At 46.8% G+C, this 19,317-nt stretch overlaps 1 protein-coding gene across 4 annotated transcripts in view; it reads right to left on the bottom strand.

The window, feature by feature from the left end:
• Positions 1–659: 659 nt before the first annotated feature.
• Positions 660–19,317, bottom strand: part of Mdc1 (mediator of DNA damage checkpoint 1) — a 22,432-nt gene continuing 3,774 nt past the window's right edge. For 3 of the 4 annotated variants that reach the window (XM_042684022.1, XM_042684023.1, XM_042684024.1), the window contains exons 2-15: positions 18,455–18,593; positions 14,802–15,179; positions 14,645–14,720; positions 12,219–13,609; positions 12,009–12,074; positions 11,792–11,872; positions 9,989–10,762; positions 9,846–9,889; positions 6,773–8,389; positions 6,577–6,693; positions 6,288–6,470; positions 5,563–5,688; positions 5,358–5,468; positions 660–1,144 (exon numbers count right to left, since the gene is read on the bottom strand). In XM_042684022.1, coding sequence (XP_042539956.1) covers positions 977–1,144; positions 5,358–5,468; positions 5,563–5,688; positions 6,288–6,470; positions 6,577–6,693; positions 6,773–8,389; positions 9,846–9,889; positions 9,989–10,762; positions 11,792–11,872; positions 12,009–12,074; positions 12,219–13,609; positions 14,645–14,720; positions 14,802–15,179; positions 18,455–18,590 — 5,268 coding nt within the window. In that variant the 5' untranslated portion in view covers positions 18,591–18,593 and the 3' untranslated portion in view covers positions 660–976. The remainder of the gene's footprint in view (positions 1,145–5,357; positions 5,469–5,562; positions 5,689–6,287; positions 6,471–6,576; positions 6,694–6,772; positions 8,390–9,845; positions 9,890–9,988; positions 10,763–11,791; positions 11,873–12,008; positions 12,075–12,218; positions 13,610–14,644; positions 14,721–14,801; positions 15,180–18,454; positions 18,594–19,317) is intronic. The other variant, XM_042684025.1, reaches the window with a different exon arrangement.

The following is a 19,317-nucleotide window of genomic DNA, read 5'->3' as shown; positions in this document are numbered from 1 at the left end:
AAAAATTCAAACTTAAAAAAAAGTTAAATACGTGTTTATAACTATTTAAAAACCTTGTCTCAACACCAGACATTTAAAAACAAACCATAAGGCACAGAGTAAGTGTTTTATTGTCCTAGAACCAAGTCAAAATGCTTATTTTAGAAATACTGGCCATAAAAGTACAGTCTCAAAGTTAATGAACGCTTCTAACCAGCCAGGTGGGAGAGAGGAAAATATTTTAGTATTATTCCATAACTCCAACTTCATATTTTACTTTAAGTATCCTTTGATTGCCTGATACCAAAATTATTTTTGCTATCTACTGAAGATGAGCAAGAATCCTAGTAAGAAAAGGAGAGATGGCCTCCAAATAGGAGGTAGGCTACTTTTTGTTATGAGTGTTTGGAGAATGACTATATGTCTGGCTAAAGACAGGCAGACACTTAAGATAGCTGCATATATGATTAGCCAATTTCCTTTCTTTAGTGGTGCTGGGGATTGAATCCAGAGACTCATGTGTGCTAAGCAAGCATTCTACCACTGAGCCACACTCCCCGGCCAGGGATTAGCCAACTGTGTGTGTGTGGTACTGGGGATTGAACCCAGGATTTCTCAAGTGCTAGGCAAGCACTCTATCACTTGAGCCATCCCCCAACTTTTTTTTTTCTTCAGATAGGGTTTCACTAGCTTCGGTTGAGCTGGCCTCAAACTCAAACTCTGGTTCCTCCTGCCTTGCTTCTCGAGTAGCCAAGATTACAGATGTACACCATCATTATCTGGCTACAAATTTAGGCAGAATGGCCATTGTACATTTGATTCCAAATTTCCCTATCTTTCTGTTTTCCCATAAACTTTCTGGTTTCATCTATATTCTAGGACAAGACATAACAATTTACCCAAGTCCTTGCTAAAGCCCTTGGTTCTTTTTTAACATATGTCTTCTAGAACTTTATTTACTGGGCTGGGAAGGAAAAGATACTAGGTACTAGGGTTTTCAGGTAAATGACATTTCTGCATTGGAGAAGACAAAATCTTCTGGCTTTGCTTCTTGCTTCAGAACTCCAGTCAGCAGGAACTCAGAAGAGAGAAGGGGCAGCCCCACCCGACATGGGATGGAGCAACGAGGGAAATCCTCGGGGCATGTGATCACAACTCTCTGAGGCTGTGAAAGACAGAGCAGACAAAGTAAAGAGTGGAAAATAAATTCAAGACATTACTCAAGTAGTAACTCCTAAATAGGACACCATAAGAATGAAACATGTTGTCTGGGAATATGGTTCAGTGGTAGAGTGGGTGCCTTGTATGCATGAAGCCCTGGGTTCAAGTCCTTAGTACCACATTCACAGAAAAAGCTAGAAGTGGCTCTGTGGCTCAAGTGGTAGAGTACTAGCCTTGAGCAAAAGAAGTTCAGGGGGGTGGGAAGTTGGCTCAGTGGTAGAGTGCTTGCCTCGAATGCATGAGGCCCTGGGTTCGATTCCTTAGCACCACATATTCAGAAAAAGCTGGAAGTGGCAGGGTGCTAGCCTTGAGCTGAAGAGCTGAGGGACAGCGCCCAGGCCCAGAGTTCAGGCCCCACAACCGACCAAAAAAAAAAAAAAAAAAAGTTCAGGGACAGTGCCTAGGGCCTGAGTTCAAGCCCCAGGACTGGCAAAAGAAAAAAAAAAGAAAAGAATGAAGCATGTTGCAGTCTGTGAAGTACCCTTGTTTGAAAGCTGAATTTAGCCAAGCTTTTTTTTTTGGCAGTACTTGGGACTGAGTTTAGAGCCGTGTTCTTGCTAGGCAGGTGCTCTACATTTATGCCACAACTTCAGCCCCTTTTTGCAATGGTTATTCTCAAGGTAGGGTCTCCCTTTATGCCAGGTCAGCCTGAGCTGTCATCCATCTACTTGTGCTTCCCTGTGTTGATGAGGACGACAGACTCACAGCCCTGTGCCCAGCCCCTGTGCTTCCCCCATAGCTAGGATGACAGGTGCATACCACCACACCCAGCCACTGTTTGAGATGGGAATCTTGTGAACTTTTGCCTGGGCTTGCCTTAAACTCTGATCTCCTAATTTCTGCCTCCCAAGTGGCTAGGACTGCAGGCTTGAGGTACAGTACCTGACCGTATCCAATATTTTTCTTTTTTTTTGAACCTGGCCTTGTGCTTGCTGAGCAGGCACTTTTACCATTGAGCCATGACATTAGCCCTAAATTTTGCTTGTTATTTTTGAGATTTCTTACTTCCTGTTAGGTCATGCCTATCTACCTATGTTAGATTTCTGGTAACTAGGATAAACAGTTCCCTACTACCTTGATCAGCTTTTTGAGAAGGGGGTCTCCTAAACTTTCTTCTGTTTTTTTTTTTTTTGGTTTTTTTTTTTTTGTCGGTCGTGGGGCTTGAACTCTGGGTCTGGGCGCTGTCCCTCAGCTCTTCAGCTCAAGGCGAGCGCTCTACCACTTGAGCTACAGTGCCACTTCCGGTTTTCTGGTGGTTTATTGGAGATAGGAGTCTCACAGTCTCTCCTGCCCGGGCTGGCTTTGAACCGTGATCCTCAGATCTCAGCCTCCTGAGTAGCTAGGATTACAGGCGTGAGCCACCAGTGCCCGGCCTAAACTTTCTTCTGTGAACACTGGCTTGAAGCAGTATTCTAACAATCTCAGTCTCCTCAATAGGTAAGATTAAAGGTGTGAGTCACGGGTGCTGTTTTCCCAAGAAATATGGAAGAAGGTAATAGATACAAAATAATTTAGGGGCTGGGAATGTGGCTCAGAGGTTGAGGGCTTGCCTAGCATACATGAAGCTCTGGGTTTGATTCTTCAGTACCACTAAACAGAAGAATGACCGAAGTGGCACTGTGGCTCAAATGTAGCAAAAGAAGTTCAGGGACATGGGAGGGAGGGGGGAGGCTGGGAAGGGAGGTGAAGGGTAAACAAAGGAGGAGGCTGCAATGCTTGGTAAGAAATGTATGCATTTTTCTGCCCATGTAATTGTAACCCCTCTGTACAGTATGTTCTCAAATAAAATAAAATAAAATTTAAAAAAAAAAAAAAAAAAAAAAAAGAAGTTCAGGGACAGTGCCCGGGCCCTGAGTTCAAGCCCCAGGACTTTCAAAACAAAAAACAAACAAACAAACAAAAAAAACAATATAAACAAGGAAAACAGAAGAATGCTTGGTCTTGAGAATATTCTGCAGGAAACTAAAAAAGGTAGGGTGAGTTGGAGATGTTACAGTGAGAGAATTACAACAAATGTATCAATTCATGGCCTCTTGTGAATTTTTGCCTTTTCTGTTTCTGTGGTATTAAACTCAGGGCTTCACACTTGCTGGGCAAGAATTTCCATGGGATTTTGATTTTAAGGAATAACAGTGTGTGTGCCTTGCTGTGTTCCCTAGTCTAGTATTGCAGTTCATGGTGCAAATGTTACTCTTGCCTCTGTCTCCAAGTACCTTTGACTGGATACTTTTGCCTAGCTAAATCCTGTTTTGGATACTGTACAAAGACCTCTTTCATGAAACTGAAAAATTTGATTAATAGAGTGAGGAAACAACCAAGAAACTATTGTTAATTTGTTATGATACTAATAGTGATACTACCATACTACATATTGCTTTTTTTTTTTTTGTCAGTCGTGGGGCTTGAACTCTGGGCCTGGGCGCTGTCCCTCAGCTCTTCAGCTCAAGGCAAGCGCTCTACCACTTGAGCTACAGCGCCACTTTTGGTTTTCTGGTGGTTTATTGGAGATAGGAGTCTCACGGTCTTTCCTGCCCGGGCTGGCTTTGAACCGCGATCCTCAGATCTCAGCCTCCTGAGTAGCTAGGATTACAGGCGTGAGCCACCAGTGCCCGGCTATACTACATATTTCTTAAGAGGACAAATATGTAGGAGAATATAATGTTTGTCATGTCCTTTAAAATCATTAGCAGTCAGGCACTGATGGCTCACACCTTTAATTCTAGCTACTCAGGAGGCTGAGATCTGGGGGTTATGATTCAAACTAGCCTGGGCAGGAAAGTTTGTAAGATTCTTATTTCCAATTAATCATCAAAAAGCTGGAGCTGGGAATGTGGCTTAGTAGTAGAATGCTTGCCTAGCATGCATGAAGCCCTGGGCTTAATTTCTCAGTACCACATAAACAGAAAAATCCAGAAGTGGCATTGTGACTCAAGTGGTAGGGTACTAGCCTTGAACAAAAGAAGTTCAGGGACAGTGCCCAGGCCCTGAGTTCAAGCCCCAGGACTGGCAAAAAAAAAAAAAAAAAAAGCTAGAAATGGAGCCATTTTGTCTTTTGTGTGTGCATTTTATTTTGTTCAGGGGAGTTACAATTTAACAGGCTTATTTCAGTGTTCAGGTCTTCTTTTTTTTTTTTTTTTTTTTTGTCGGTCGTGGGGCTTGAACTCTGGGCCTGGGCGCTGTCCCTCAGCTCTTCAGCTCAAGGCGAGCGCTCTACCACTTGAGCTACAGCGCCAGTTCTGGTTTTGTGGTGGTTTATTGGAGATAGGAGTCTCACGGTCTCTCCTGCCCGGGCTGGCTTTGAACCGTGATCCTCAGATCTCAGCCTCCTGAGTAGCTAGGATTACAGGCGTGAGCCACCAGCGCCCGGCTGTTCAGGTCTTCTTGAGCAGAGTTACCCCTTCCATCATTCTCCTTTTGTGTGTATTTGAAAATGTTTAAACACAAAATAAAACTAAGTCCGTTTGGTGTCAACACATCTTTTCCCTCATTTTTTTTTTTTTTTTTTTGGGGGGGTGTCAGTCGTGGGGCTGGAACTCATGGTGCAGTCCCTCAGCTCAAGGCAAGTGCTTTACCACTTGAGCCACAGTGCTACTTCTGGCTTTTTCTGTTTATGTGGGGCTGAGGAATTGGACCCAGGGCATCATGCATGTGAGGCAAGCACTACCACTGAGCCACCTTCCCAGCCCCTATTTCCTCATTCTTATACCTTTCCCACTTGTACCTCTGTATTTTCTTTGTTGGTTGTGGGGCTTGAACTCAGGGCCTGGGCACTGTCCCTGAGCCTCTTTGTACTCAAGGCTAGCACTCTATCACTTCAGACACAGCATCACTTCCAGGTTTTTTTTTTTTTTTTGGGGGGGGGGTCATGGGCCTTGAACTCTGGGCCTGGGCACTGTCCCTCAGCTCTTCAGCTCAAGGCTAGTGTTCTACCACTTAAGTGTCATTTCTGGTTTTCTGGTGGTTAATTGGAGATTCATCTCACAGTTGTTCCTGCCCAGCCTGGTTTTGAACTGCAATCCTCAGATCTCAGCCTCCTGAGTAGCTAGGATTACAGGCGTGAGCCACTGTCAGTTGGCCCTCTGTATTTTCTTCTAACCTTTTTCCCTTCCTGCTGTCTTTTGCTGTTCCCTCACTAGACCAGAACACACCAGACATACCTTATAGAGCCGGGGCATGTTGGACAGGATCGTGCCTCCACAACAGCTGATGATCTCTCCCATCTGAGGTGGTGGTGGCTGGACTCCAGGGGTCACATGAATCTCATAGCCCTGACAGAGGGAAATGGAATGGATGTTTATACTGACAGCTGATGGGAAATGGGGGTGGTGTAGCTGAAGAACTGGGTGAAAGACAGTTGCTCACCTCCAGCAGCCTTCGCTCCCGAGCCCGGCTCAGTGCATCTCGAAGGCTGAAGCCAAAATTCTTTTCCTGCTCAGGGTCAGTCACCAGATACTCATCTGGGGGCAAGAAGTGACCAGCCTTGCGAGACTAAGGGAAGCAGCAATCAGCATCAGGATTCATCCCACTCCCTGCCTAGAGAACCTACTTAGTATCTATAAAGAATTCTTGAGGACTGGGAATGTGGCTTAGTGGTAGAGTGCTTGCCTAGCAAGCATAAAGCTCTGGGTTCAATTCCTCAGTACCACATAGATAGAAAAAGCCGGAAATGGTGCTGTGGCTCAAGTGGTAGGGTGCTAACCTTGAGCAAAGGAAGTTCAGGTACATTGCCCAGGCCCCAAGTTAAAGCCCCATGACTACCCCTCCCCCCAAAAAATTCTTGAAATAACCCAGGCATCAGTGCCTCAAATCTATACTTCAGGAGGCTGAGACTTTCTGATTGAGATTTGATGCCAGACTGGGCAGAAAAGTCTGAAGACTATCTCCAATTAACCAGGAAAATGCTAGTCTATAGGCATGACTCAAGTGATAGAGCACCAGCTTTAAGCAAGAAAGACAACTAAGACTGTGAAGACTTAGTTTTCTTGAATGAAACAAGCCTTCTGCCTTATTAACCCCTTGTCATCCTATGTCCCCTTTCATCTTGACACTTCCTTCAATGTTAGGTGAGCTGTCTTCTGGCCTCTCACCTGATATAGCCAGTCCAGAGAGAGGATAGGGATTCCCCTTCCCAGAGCACACAAGAACTTGACAGTCCTGCGGATTCGGTCAGTGACCAGGTGGGAAGCATCTGTCACTGAGTTGGCCAGAGTCCCCCCAAGTGCCAGCACTGCCCGCTCCCCACGAGCATCCACGACTCCTGTGAAGAGTACCTGGCGGGGAGGGGATTGGTCTGAGCTGGTCACAGCTACCCCTGCCAACAATGCCCACCTTTCAAATCCCTGGTCAGGTCCCATGAAGCCCCAGGCTCCTCCTTACTTTAGGGGCTGATCCTTGACTAGGTTTGGCCCGTCTGAGGCTGCGGCTTGGTATTCCTTTGGGCCCCTCCTCTGCCTGGTCTCTCTTCCTCTTGCCTGGTCCTGGGATCACTGTATCCTGGGATTGAGAAACATCTTGGTGGGAGGTTCTGAGCCAGGTTTTGTTCATAGTGTGGTGGTCCCAGCCCTCTCCTCACCTCTTCCTTCCCTGGCTCCTCCACAGTATCTTCCTCTTCCTTGAGGAACACTGTCTTCTGGGGCCGTTTTTGGAGTGGTGGTGAGCCCTCAGTAGCAGAAGGCCTCTTGCGGATTTGAGAAAACTTAGGTAGAGGCTCTGGGGTGAACCCAGATGTACTTTCTTTTTTTATCTTTTGGTTCCGGGGAGCATGAGTAGGTGCCTGAGGAAGCTGGTGAGAGGCAGGCTCAGGAATGGTCCCAAAGGATTCAATTGCTCTTGCAGCACCTGGTCTTTGGTTATTTGAGGACTTGGGCTTCGATTCAGGGGGTGCAGGGCAAGGCTTGAGGTTAACAGGTGTGAAAGAACCATGTTTTTCAGCATCCTGTTTCCTGTTACAATTGGCTTGAGGCATGGGCTCTAGGGGAACAGGCTGGGCTATAGTGGCAGGAGGGACTTCAGAGGTGGCAACAACTGGGGTAGCACTTACGGATGAAAAATTTAGAGTCCTGCTATGAGTTATAGTCTCAGGGATGACAGGTTGGTCTATGGAGGCGAAGGGCTCAGGATCAGAAGTCAAAATGGAGGACTTACACGCCCTGCTCCTAGTAGTCCGAGATGTAGGCTTGGGAGTGACAGTCTGGACAACAGAGGTGGAAGGCTGGAGGTCAGGGTCTGTGGGGATAACTGATTCAGGGGTTTTGATGGAGGACCTATTTTTCCGACCCCGAGTGGCTCGAGATGTGGGCCCTGAGGGGACAGGATGCTGCTCCGTGGAGGGAGAAGGCAGGAGTTTGGAGCCTATGGAGGCAACTGTTTCAGGGGTCTCATCAAAGGACCCATGTGTCCTATCTTGAGTGGCTTCAGATGCAGTCTTAGGGGTGACAAGCTGGACTGTGGAAGTGGAAGGCTGGAGTTCAGGACCTGTGGGAGCAACTGGTCCAGGGGTCTGGACAGAGGACCTGCGTGTCTTGCCTCGAGTGGTATGAGATGTAGTCTTGGGGGTGACAGGCTGAACAGTGGAGGTGGAAGGCTGGAGTTCAGGGCCCGTGGGGACAACTGGTCTAGAGGTCTGGATGGACGACCTGCGTGTCTTGCCTCGAGTGGCATGAGATGTAGGCTCGGGGGTGACAAGCTGGACTGTGGAGGTACAAGACTGGAGTTCAAGGCCTGAGGGAATAACTGGTCCAGGGGTCTTGGCAGAGGATCTAAGGGCCCTACCCCGAGTGGCATGAGACACAGGCTCAGTGGAGGTGGAAGACTGCAGTTCAGAAGCTCTGGGGACAACTGGTTCAGGGGTCTTGACAGAGGTTCTACGTGTCCTAGTACGGGTTGCCTGATATGTTGGCTCAGGGGGGATGGGCTGGTCTATGGGAGTGGTAGGAGCAGTAGAGAGTGGAGAGGGTGTGGTCCTAGAGGACCAACGAGGTCTAACAATATGCTTTGGGTGAAAAGACTCTGAGGACAAGGGAGTTTCTGGAGCTTCCTGACTCCCACTGTGCCTTTTGCTAAGAGTGGGTGCCTCAGAAGAAGAGGGAGAAGGAGGAAGAAAAGGCTGAGGTGCAAGATATCCTGGACTGTGAGGTGGGGCTGAAACCTCAGACAGAGGCAGACAAGCATCTGGGGGTTCTGGTTCGCCCTGTGGAGAAACAGAAGCAAATGAAGAGGGAGAAAGAGGACACTAGGACACTGTTCTTCCTGTTCACTCAAGGCTATTGCTCTACCACTTTGAGGGGCTGGGAAGGTGGCTCAGTGGTAGAGCGCTTGCCTTGCCTGCATGAGGCCCTGGGTTTGATTCCTCAGCACCACATAAGCAGAGAAAGCCGGAAGTGGGGCCGAGGCTCAAGTGGTAGAGCGCTAGTCTACAGCTGAAGAGCTGAGGAACAGTGCCCAGGCCCAGAGTTCTGGCCCCACGACCGACAAAAAAAATAAAAAATCTACCACTTTGAACCACAACTCCACTTCTGGTTTTCTGGTAGTTAGAGTCTCAAGGAATTTTCTGCCTGGGCTGGCTTTGAACTGTGATGATCCTTAGATCTCAGCCTCCTAAGCAGCTAGGATTACAGGCATGAGCCACCAGCCTGAGGCTAACAGTACCATTTTTTTAGTAGTTAATTGGAGGTAGGAGTCTCATGGACTTTTCCTGCTCAGGCTGGCTTTGAACAGATATCCTCAGATCTCAGCTTCCTGAGTAGGATTACAGGCTCAAGCCATCAACACCCAGCAGGGACTCTGTTCTTGATCCTTGTTTCTGGTTAAAGTATGATGACTGGAATTTCTTGTTCTTTGACCTGTCTTTCATTATACTGTGAAGGAAGCATCATCCCCTTTCCCGCAGGCCTCTCTATGCCAGTATGGTATTCTCCACATACACATGACAGTGGCAACAAAGAGCAAAACAAGAGGAGATTTGTTCCTGAGTCAGGTAGAGGGAGTTACGATTAGGGAAACAGATAAGGAAAACAATGGGTACTTAAGGGCAAAACAACAGAAGCTAACTAAGGAGTGGTAAGGATAGAAGAAAACAGACCAGGGGCTGGGAAGGTGGCTCAGGGTAGAGTGCTTGCCTTGCATGCATGAGGCCCTGGGTTCGATTCCTCAGCACCACATAAGCAAAAAGAAAAAAGCCGGAAGTGGCGCTGTGGCTCAAGTGGTAGAGCGCTAGCCTTGAGCTGAAGAGCTGAGGGACAGCGCCCAGGCCCAGAATTCAGGCCCCACAACCGGACCAAAAAAAAAAAGAAGAAAACAGATCATGGTGGAAAGAATTGGAAAGGCCAGGGAAAAGGTTGCTGGAAAGGATTGAGGGCTGACCTAGGGCATAGGGAAAGTCAAGAAAACAGCTCCTGAGCTGGGCACTAGTGGCTCAGGCTTGTAATTCAGGCTACTTAAAAGGCTGAGATCTAAGGAAAGCAGATCAAAGCCAGCCTAGGTGGGAGAGGCTGTGAGACTCCTATCTCTAATGAACTATTTAGAAAAATTGGAAGTGGTGCTGTGGCTCAAGTGGTAGAGCGCTAGCTTTGAGTAAAAGCAGCTCAGAGACAGTGCCCAGGCCTCTAGTTCAGGCCTACAACTGACAAAAATAAAACATCTCTTACCCTGGAAGCCTTCTTAGCAGCTGGCATCTTGCGCTTGGAGTGGCCTAGAGAGTAAACAGAAGGGTAGCTTAGCCAGCCTGTTTGCCTGGAAAGTGATGATCATGGGGTTCACATACCACATTGGGTTCTTCTCTTTTACTTACCTCTTTGTTGCCTCCTGGGATTCACTAGGGCTCTCCTTCTGCCACCTGGCTGGCTCTCAGAAACTATGGGGCCTGAAGTAAGTCCCTGAAGGTGCCCTGCTTCCACTCTAAACTCCGGTGTTGGACTGGTGGCTTGCCCTTTCTGGTTCTGGCTCCCCGTGTCTGCCTCCCCTCTATCTAGATTCACTTCTAACTCAGCTGGCTTGCATTTTTTCTTTGGCACTGGTTTATCTTCCTGTCTCTCAAGTACTTCTCTTGTAAGGGCCTCCTTCTTCTCGTTTTCTTGTATTTCCTTGGATGTCTCCATTTCTAATGCCAAACTTTCCCTATCCCTTTTAGGACTTACACTTTTCACTTTTGTGTCAAACTCTTGTGTTTGGACAGCTCCAGCTAACATTTGGTTTTGCTCTTTATCCTCTATCTCTCTAGTTAATTCTTTTTCCCCTGTCACATCTTCTTTCTCACTGTTTGATGGCCATCCTTTGATTTCCCTCTCTGACAGCCATTTCTCAGGTTGCACCCTCTCTGCTGTTCCTTTTGGTGTGTCCATTTCTTTCTCTACAGTCTGCATCCCTTTGCCTTCAATGGCTCTCTCCAATGGCTCTGTGTGAACTGGGTTCTCTGGATGCTGGTCTCTTGATACTGCCCTAGATGGAGATTGGCAAGATCTGTGAACCTCAAAGTGGGCAGCAGTGGGCTGGGGTTCAGAGACCTCAACCTCTCTCAGACAGAATGGCTGAGTAGCCAAGACTTCCCAAGGCTCATCTGGGGCACCTGCACATAAAGAGACAGTGTCAGAGAAAAAAGAAACACAGAGGTTAAAAGATAAAAAAGGTTGCAGGCTGAAAAAGGATTAAGATAAACTGATGAATATCTAAATGTGTTATTAAAGGAAAGCTGGGAATAATGTAGTAGTTTTAACATTTAATAATAATAAAAGATCAAGCTGCTAGTGACTCATGTCTATAATCCTAGCTACTCAGGAGGCTGAGAGCTGAGGTTTGTGGTCTGAAGCCAGCAGAAAAGTCCCTGTTTGATCTTATCTCCAATACACTACTCAAAAAAGCCAGAAGTGATGGTGTGGCTCAAGTGCACAAAGAGGCTCAGGGGCAGTGTCCAGGCCCTGAGTCCAAGCCCCAGGACTGTCCAAATAAAAAAAAAGAAGAAATGATCATACCCTTACATGAAAATATGAAAACTCACTCAATAGGCTAGATCTAGACTATGGATCTGAGTTATATCATTTTTATTTTTATTTATTTATTTAGGGTCCGGTTGTGAGGCCTGAACTCTGGGCCTGGGCTTTGTCCCTCAGCTCTTCAGCTCAAGGCTAGCACTCTACCACTTGGGCCACAGCGCCACTTGTGGCTTTTTTTCTTTTTGCTTATGTGGTGCTAGGGAATCAAACCCAGGGCCTCATGCATGCACGGCAAGCGCTCTACCACTGAGCCACCTTTCCAGCCCATGTCATTTTTATTATGTTTAAAAAGTTATTGGCAAATACTGGAGTTTGAATTCAGGGCCTTCATGCACTCTATCACTTGAGCTAGTCTCTAATCCTGTTTATTGTTGTTTTGAGACAAGGTTTCACTATGTAGTCCAGACTGATCTCAAAATGCCACCCTCCTGCCTCTACCTCCATGTATTCTAAATAGCACCATACCCAGCACTTTTTTTTCCCTCCTAAGATGAAGAAACATCAACAAAATTGCAAAAGAATAAGAAAGAACCATGAGAAAGGACCATGCAGAGGCAGAAGGTAAGAAAAGATGCAAAGGTGATGGATACAGTAGTTTCTTGTACCTGGGGTCTGAGAAGGGCTGGGCTCCTGGGGTAGGGTACATGTGAAGGCCTGAGTGGGTTCATCCTCCATCCTCTGGACTACTGTACAAGAAAAGAAGCCTTGAATACAGCTCCTCTGTAGAACCCTACTTCAGGTCTACTGCCCTGCCCACACCAGCCTTCACAACCTTTAACGTCCACCAGTCTCCCAGGTTCCTGCTGGCACCAGGTGCCTCACCTTCCACGCTCTGATTCTCTCTCTCCACAAAGCACTGAGTAGCCTGAAGGTCCAGATCTTCAGGATCTGGTAGGGATGAGTACAGGAGAGATCATCAAAGAAAAAATCATGTCTGACCCTAACTCCTTACTTTATCTCTACTATTCTCTTCCTAGCCCTTACAACCAGTTTATATGAATAATCAAAGAAGGAAGGAAGGGCAGCACTCACCATCATAGTTGTCTTTGGAGTGCTTGGTCCTGCCCTTATGTGCTTTTTCCCCTCTTCCTGTTGGGGTCTGGGCTCCCTCTCTCTGTGATTGGGTGGGCTTAACTGGGTGCAATAATATCTGCTCCACTTGTGTCATAGGAGATCCACTTTGGGTGACTATCTCAAGACCTTGCTCCTGCTCAAAGACATCTGCAGGTCTAGGATTTTCTTTTTCCAGATGCTGATTCTTTTTCACATCTGCTACTACTAAGGACCGGTCCTCTATCACATTTGTATCCCAGTTTTCATCAGGAAGTCCATCTTCCTCTAGAGGTACAACAGGCATCTTTGCTAGGCTCCCTCCTGCTTCCACATCTATTTGATTTGTACCCTCACTAGGCTCCTGATTTGTAACAACTGGCCCTGATGGGACTTCTTCCTCCATTTCTGTATTGTTGCCCATTATAGTAGAGGAGGAGTTCTGGCTTCTCTGAGGGTGAATCCTAGATGAGCTCAGATCTGTTTTCTCACCTACATCGCTGTCCCTAAAAGAAAGTTGGTCTTTTTCTGAATCTGCTATAACAAGAGCCCCACCCTTGTCTGTGTGACCACTAGGGACAGTTTCCTTCTTTCCCACTGGGAGCCATTCTTCTTCCATGTCTGTGTCACTGTCTTTCCCAGAGTCAATGTGGCTTTGCTCTTGAAGGACTACAGGTTGTTCTCCCATGCCTGTGCCTCTGTCCCATAGAACAGATCCATTCTCTTTCAGACATGCCAATGTGAGTGCTGCTGAGACTTCTTCTTCATCATCTGTATCGCTGTTGATCACAACGGAAGCTTGGTTTCTCTCTGCAGGGACAACCAGTGGAACTTTGCCCTCCTCCACATCTGTATCACTACCAGTTGGGCTCTCTTGCACATGTGCCACACCAGGTGTCCCAGGATCCTTTGTACCAACTCCATGGAAGATCTGCCTCTTCTTCATAGGAACAACTGGGGTGGCAGGAATTCCCTCTTCTTCCATATCAGTATCACTATCCACAAAGCCAGTAGTCTGAGCCCTTTCCAAATGGACATCAGCTGCCCTGCCAGGAGATCTGTCTTCTTCATCCACATCTGTGTCACTGTCCTCAGGAGGCTGGCTCTTCTCCAGAATCTCTCCATTTCCCACATTCTTAATTTTTGTGCCCTGGTCATTCTCCACTGAAGATTGAGCCTTTACTAGTCTGACAGTAGTCAGAACTCCACTGGCTTCAGGCTGCTCTGCCTCTGCAGTGGTATCTTTCCTTGAAGTTAAAGCAGTCTCCCCTGTTGCTGGTTGTTGGTCTTTTTCCTCATCTGTGTCACTGTCCAAGTTGAAGGGAAAAGATGTCCCAGAACCACCAGGGGCTGGAGAAGGCCCTTCTTCATCACTGTGAAGAGAAGAGAAAAGAATCTATAGAATTTACTTCCTAAGAAGGAGTACCCCAGTTTGGTGCCAGTGGCTACATCTATAATTCTAGCTACCTAGGAGGCTGAGATCTGAGGTTCAGAGTCAGCATGGGCAGACAAATTTGAGTGTCTCCTATTAGATATTAACTTGCTAAAATGCCAAAACTAGAGGCAAGTGCCAGCCATGAGTGAAAAAGCCAAGGCCCTGAGTCAAATCCCAGTACAAGCACCAAAAAAAAAAAAAAAAAAAAAAGAGAGAGAAAAGGGTATCCTATTCAACTGTGAGCTAAAGGGCAGACATAGGTAATTAGTATTTTTAGCAATTAGTTTTCCTTTGATATACATCAGAGATATTCCATTAAAATTCAATGGAGTGGCTGGGAATGTGGCTTAGTGCTAAGAGTGCTTGCTTAGCATGCATGAATCCCTGGGTTCGATTCCTCAGTACCACATAAATAGAAAAAGCCGGAAGTGGTGCTGGGGTTCAAGTGGTAGAGTACGAGCTTGAGCAAGAGAAGCTCAGGAAGAAGTGGTGCTGAGGCTCATGTGGTAGAGCACGCACCTTGAGCTCAAGAGCTCAGGACAGCGCCCAGGCCCTGAGTTCAAGCCACATGACCAAAAACAAAAAAACAAAACAAATTATAAAAAAGCGGGTGCCGGTTGCTCACACCTGTAATCCTAGCTACTCAGGAGGCTGAGGGCTGAGGATCACGGTTCAAAGCCAGTCTGGGCAGGAAAGGCCCTGAGGCTTATCTCCAATAAACCACTCAGAAAAACAGAAGTGGCACTGTGGCTCAAGTGGTAGAGTGCTAGCCTTGAGCTGAAGAACTGAGGGACAGCGCCCAGGCCCAGAGTTCAAGCCCCAGGACTGGAAAAAAAAATTCAGTGGAGTAAATGAATATATGTATAGTCCCTAAGCTCCACTTTTCAGGATAATCATCTCTTAGAGACGGATCCTCCAGCTCCTGCTTATTCCTCTTGTTGAAAATGCAGGGATTTGACCCTTTGATTCTCACCTTTCTGGAACCACTGTTGGCAAAGGGGAGGATGTGGTCGCTGATTCTTTCGTAACACACCTTTCAGAAACAAAATCTGGCAAGGAAGAGCAAAGATGAACAATTTTACAATCATTATTCTTGCCTCTTCATCCAGGCTCCCAATAAACAAACTTACCTACTTCCTCCTCTGAGTCCTCAACCAAAAGCCGAGAGGGCTGAGTTCCTCCCTGTACCCGGGGGGTCTCTTCTACTGTTAGAGGGCCCTGGGAAACAATGGGTTGAGGGACATCCAGGCGATGGTACTGGCAGGGAAAGTCAGCAAACAGAATCAATTCCTTGTCCCTCAGACGATGACTCACTCCAGGGCTCAAGGCTTTAGGTGGCCTCAGGATTTGAGTACCATTGAGGCTTCCACAATCCTGAAGGATGGGTGCTTTGTTCCAGGCCAAAATTTCAATCACTGCATGTTGTTTGGAGATGGATGGAAAGGGCAGAGTCACTGCACACTCAGGGCTTCGGCCTACCATATTCTTCCCAAGATATAGTGGAAAATCTAAGGATTTGAGAGTAGATGAAGTCCAAGGTTAGGCAAATGTTCTGGTTAGTTACCCTGCTATTCACTCAAGCCTGCCACAAATATTAGAAAAATAAAAAGCCTTAGAACATCTAGGCATTGAGGGCTGGGAAGATGGCTCAGTGGTGGAGCGCTTGCCTTGCATGCATGAGGCCCTGGGTTCGATTCCTCAGCACCACATAAGAAGAAAAATCTGGAAGTGGCGCTGTGGCTCAAGTGGTAGAGCACTAGCCTTGAGCTGAAGAGCTCAGGGACAGCACCCAGGCCTAGAGTTCAGGCTCCACAACCGACAAAAAAAAAAAAAAAAAAAAAGAACATCTAGGCATTGAAAAATTATATAAAGCATTATTCATATATAAAACCCTGTCCATTCCCATTGGACTTTTTGTTTACTCTTTTTTTTTTGCGGGGGGGGGGGGGGGGGGGGGGGAGTCTGGTCGTGGGGCCTGAACTCTGGGCCTCAGCTCTTCAGCTCAAGGCTAGCGCTCTACCACTTGAGCTACAGCACCACTTCCAGCTTTTTCCTTTTTGCTTATGTGGTGCTGAGGAATAGAACCCAGGGCCTCAGGCATGCAAGGCAAGCCTCTACCAATGGGCCACCTTCCCAGCCCTTGTTTACTATAGAGCCTACCTGGCTTCAATTCAACCATCTTACCCTTGCCTCCTAAGTGTTAGGATTAGAAGCATGTGCTATCATGCCTAGTGGACTATTTTATTGCAACAAAATATACATAAACTTATCATCTTAATCATTTTAAGTATACCATTCAGTTGTGTTAAATACGCATTGTGCAACAATCACCATCACCCATCTCCAGACTGTGGTGGGTTGTTAGATTCTCTTCATCTTTTCCTATTAAAGTAAAATCACTGCACTAGTCTAGAACAAATCAACTCAGTTGGTTCCTCTTCCTGGTAAAACAATTTTTTGGATTTCTTCTGAAACATATATAAGCTTCTACCTCCCCTACCTTCCCTAAAAATAAGACCAGTTGGGCTAAGTCCCAGTGGCTCATGCCTGTAATCCTAGCTACTCAGGAGGCTGAGATCTGAGGATCAAGGTTCAAAGCCAGCCCAGGCAGGAAAGTCCATGAGATTCTTTATTTTTTTTTTGTCGGTCGTGGGGCTTGAACTCTGGGCCTGGGCGCTGTCCCTCAGCTCTTCAGCTCAAGGCGAGCGCTCTACCACTTGAGCTACAGCGCCACTTCCGGTTTTCTGGTGGTTTTATTGGAGATAGGAGTCTCACGGTCTTTCCTGCCCGGGCTGGCTTTGAACCGCGATCCTCAGATCTCAGCCTCCTGAGTAGCTAGGATTACAGGCGTGAGCCACCAGCGCCCGGCTTAGTCCATGAGATTCTTATCTCCATTTAACCACCAAAACTGGAAATGGTGCAGGGGCTCAAGTGGTAGAGTTGCCTTGAGCTGAAGAGCTGAGGGACAGCACCCAGGCCTGGAGTTCAAGCCCCATGACTGACCAAGAAAAAAAAAAAAAAAGGACCAGTTGTACATGGTGGAGAATGCCTGTAATCTCAGCAGTTGGGAGGCTTAGGCAGGAGGATCAAGAGTTTGAGGCCAGGATGGGTTCAGGTGGCTCACACATGTATTCCTAGCTACCCAGGAGGCAGAGATCTTCGGAGCAAGATTTGAAGCCAGGTTGGGCAGGAAAGCCCATGAGATTCTGATCTCCAATTAACCACCAAAAAAACACAAGTGGAGCTATGCTCAACTGGTAGAGTGGCAGCCTTGAGCAAAAACACCTGGGGACAATGCCCACACCTTGAATTCAAACCTCAGGACTGGTGCACACATGTGTGTGTGCACGGGCGCGCACACACACACACACCCACACCCCCACCCCCACCCACACATGATGTACACATAAATGGACTTGCTAAAATGAAACCTCATTGTACAACTAATTGATGCATAAATACATTCATACATACATAAGCCAGTCACTGGTAGCTCACACCTGTAATCCTAGCTACTGAGGAGGCTAAGATCTGAGGACTTAGGTTCAAAGCTAGCCTGGGAAGAAAAGGTCAAGAGATTCTTACCTCCAATCAATCAGCAAAAACAAAAAAACAACAAACCCTAGAAGTGAAGATGTAGCTTAAACGGCAGAGTGCCAGTTTTGTGTGAAAGTGCCAAGCCAGAATACAAAGTTCTGAGTTCAAGCCCCAGTACTGTCACAAAGAAAAAAAAAGTATAACTAATGTAAGCTAATGTTAGTATAACTGATGTAAGCTAATTAAAAAAAGTAAAATAAACCTGGATTGATTGACTGATTGATTGATTGATTTCCAGTCCTGGGGCTTGAGTCAGGGCCTGAGCACTATACCTGAGCTTCTATTGCTCAAGGTTAGCACTCTTACCACTTGAGCCAAAGTGCCACTTCTGGCCTTTTCTGTGTATGTGGTACTGAGCAATTGAACCCAGGGCTTCAAGCATGCTAGGCAAGCACTCTACCACTAAGCCACATTCCCAGTCCGTTGGTTTTTTTCCCCAGTTGTGAGGCTTGAACTCTGGGGCCTGGGAGCTGTCCCTGAGCTCTTCAGCTCAAAGGAAGACTGTACCACTTGAGAGACAGTACCACTTCTGGTTTCCTGGTAGTTAATTTGAGATAAGAGTCTCCAGGACATTCCTGCCAGGGCTGGCTTTGAACAGTGATCCTCAGATCTCAGCTTCCTGAGTAGCTGCTGGGAGTCACCAGTTCCCAGCCCCCTTGGTATTTTTTAATAAGAAAAATAATAGAGAAAAAAAAAAGAAGTCAGGCCCTAGTGGCTCACATCTATAACCTTAACTACTCAGGAGGTTGAGATATGAGGATTACAGTTTAAAGCCAGCCCAGGCAGGAAATTCTGTGAGACTTATCTCCAATGAATCACCAGAAAACCAGAAGCGGCACTATGGCTCAAGTGGCAGAGTACCAGCTTTGTGTGAGACTCTCAGGGAAAGAGCCCAGGCCCTGAGTTCAAGCTCATGACCACCACCACCACCACCACCAACAACAACAGCAACAAGCTATGCACTGATGGCTGTTGGTTCAAAGACAGTCTGGCAAAAAAAAAAAAAAAACTTTGCTAAACTCTAATCTCCAAAATAGTGAACTAAGTAGGATGTAGAGTTATTACTCAATTGATAAGAGAACCAACCTAGCAAGCACAGGCCCTGAATTTAATCCCCAGTACCTCCAAAAGAAAAAAAACAAAGAAAAAAATCTATAACCATCCTTTAGCACGTAATACCCCTGACCTTTTTCTGGTCCATGCGTGCCACTGAAAATTCTCAGTTGCCCCACAGGTTCCGAGCTATGCCCCAAGGATCCTCTGGATTGCTCTGTCTCCTCCTCTTCTTCAGCATCCCAGTTAATAGTCTGGGTGTCTTCCATGCTCTGTTAAGGAAAGACATTATCATTATCCCATCACTGGTTTGCATATGCAGCATGTGGAGAATGATAACTGGAAGTAAACCTTGATAGTTGTGGATGCTTCCCTTCCTACCAATCATTTTGTTATCCTTCTGAAGCATTTAAAAATACTTTTTGGAGGCAGGCACTGGTAGCTCAAGCCTGTAATCCTAGCTAGTAGGAAGGCTGAGATCTGAGGATCATAGTTCAAAGCCAGCCTGGACAGGAAAGTCTGCAATACTCATCTCAAATGAACCACCAAAAATCCAGTAGAGGAGCTATAGCTCAAGTAGTGAAGCTCTATTCTTGAGCAGAAAAGGGGGGAGGGGAAGAAACTAAGGGACAGCACCCAGGCTGTGAGTTCAAGCCCCAGTATTGGCATGAGCATGCGCGTGTATGCGTGTGCGTGTATGCGTGGGGGAGGCTAGAGGGAGAGTAGCTTAGAGGAGCATTCACCCAGCATATGTGAGATTCTGGGTTCAATAACCAATTAAAAACAGAATGGGGCTCCCATAGCTCACACCTGTAACCCCAAACTACTCAGGAAGCTGAGATATGAGTACCGTGGTTTGAAGCCAGCCCAAGCAGGGAAGTCTCTGAGACTCTTATCTCCAATTAACCACCGGAAAACCAGAAATAGTACTGTGGTTCAAGAGCCACCGGGTGCCGGTGGTTCACGCCTGCAATCCTAGCTACCCAGGAGGCTGAG

Source organism: Dipodomys spectabilis, unplaced genomic scaffold (assembly GCF_019054845.1).
Source record: "Dipodomys spectabilis isolate Male_0828 unplaced genomic scaffold, ASM1905484v1 ptg000085l, whole genome shotgun sequence".
Classification (NCBI taxonomy): domain Eukaryota; kingdom Metazoa; phylum Chordata; class Mammalia; order Rodentia; family Heteromyidae; genus Dipodomys; species Dipodomys spectabilis.
This window is presented reverse-complemented; position numbering and strand designations above follow the sequence as displayed.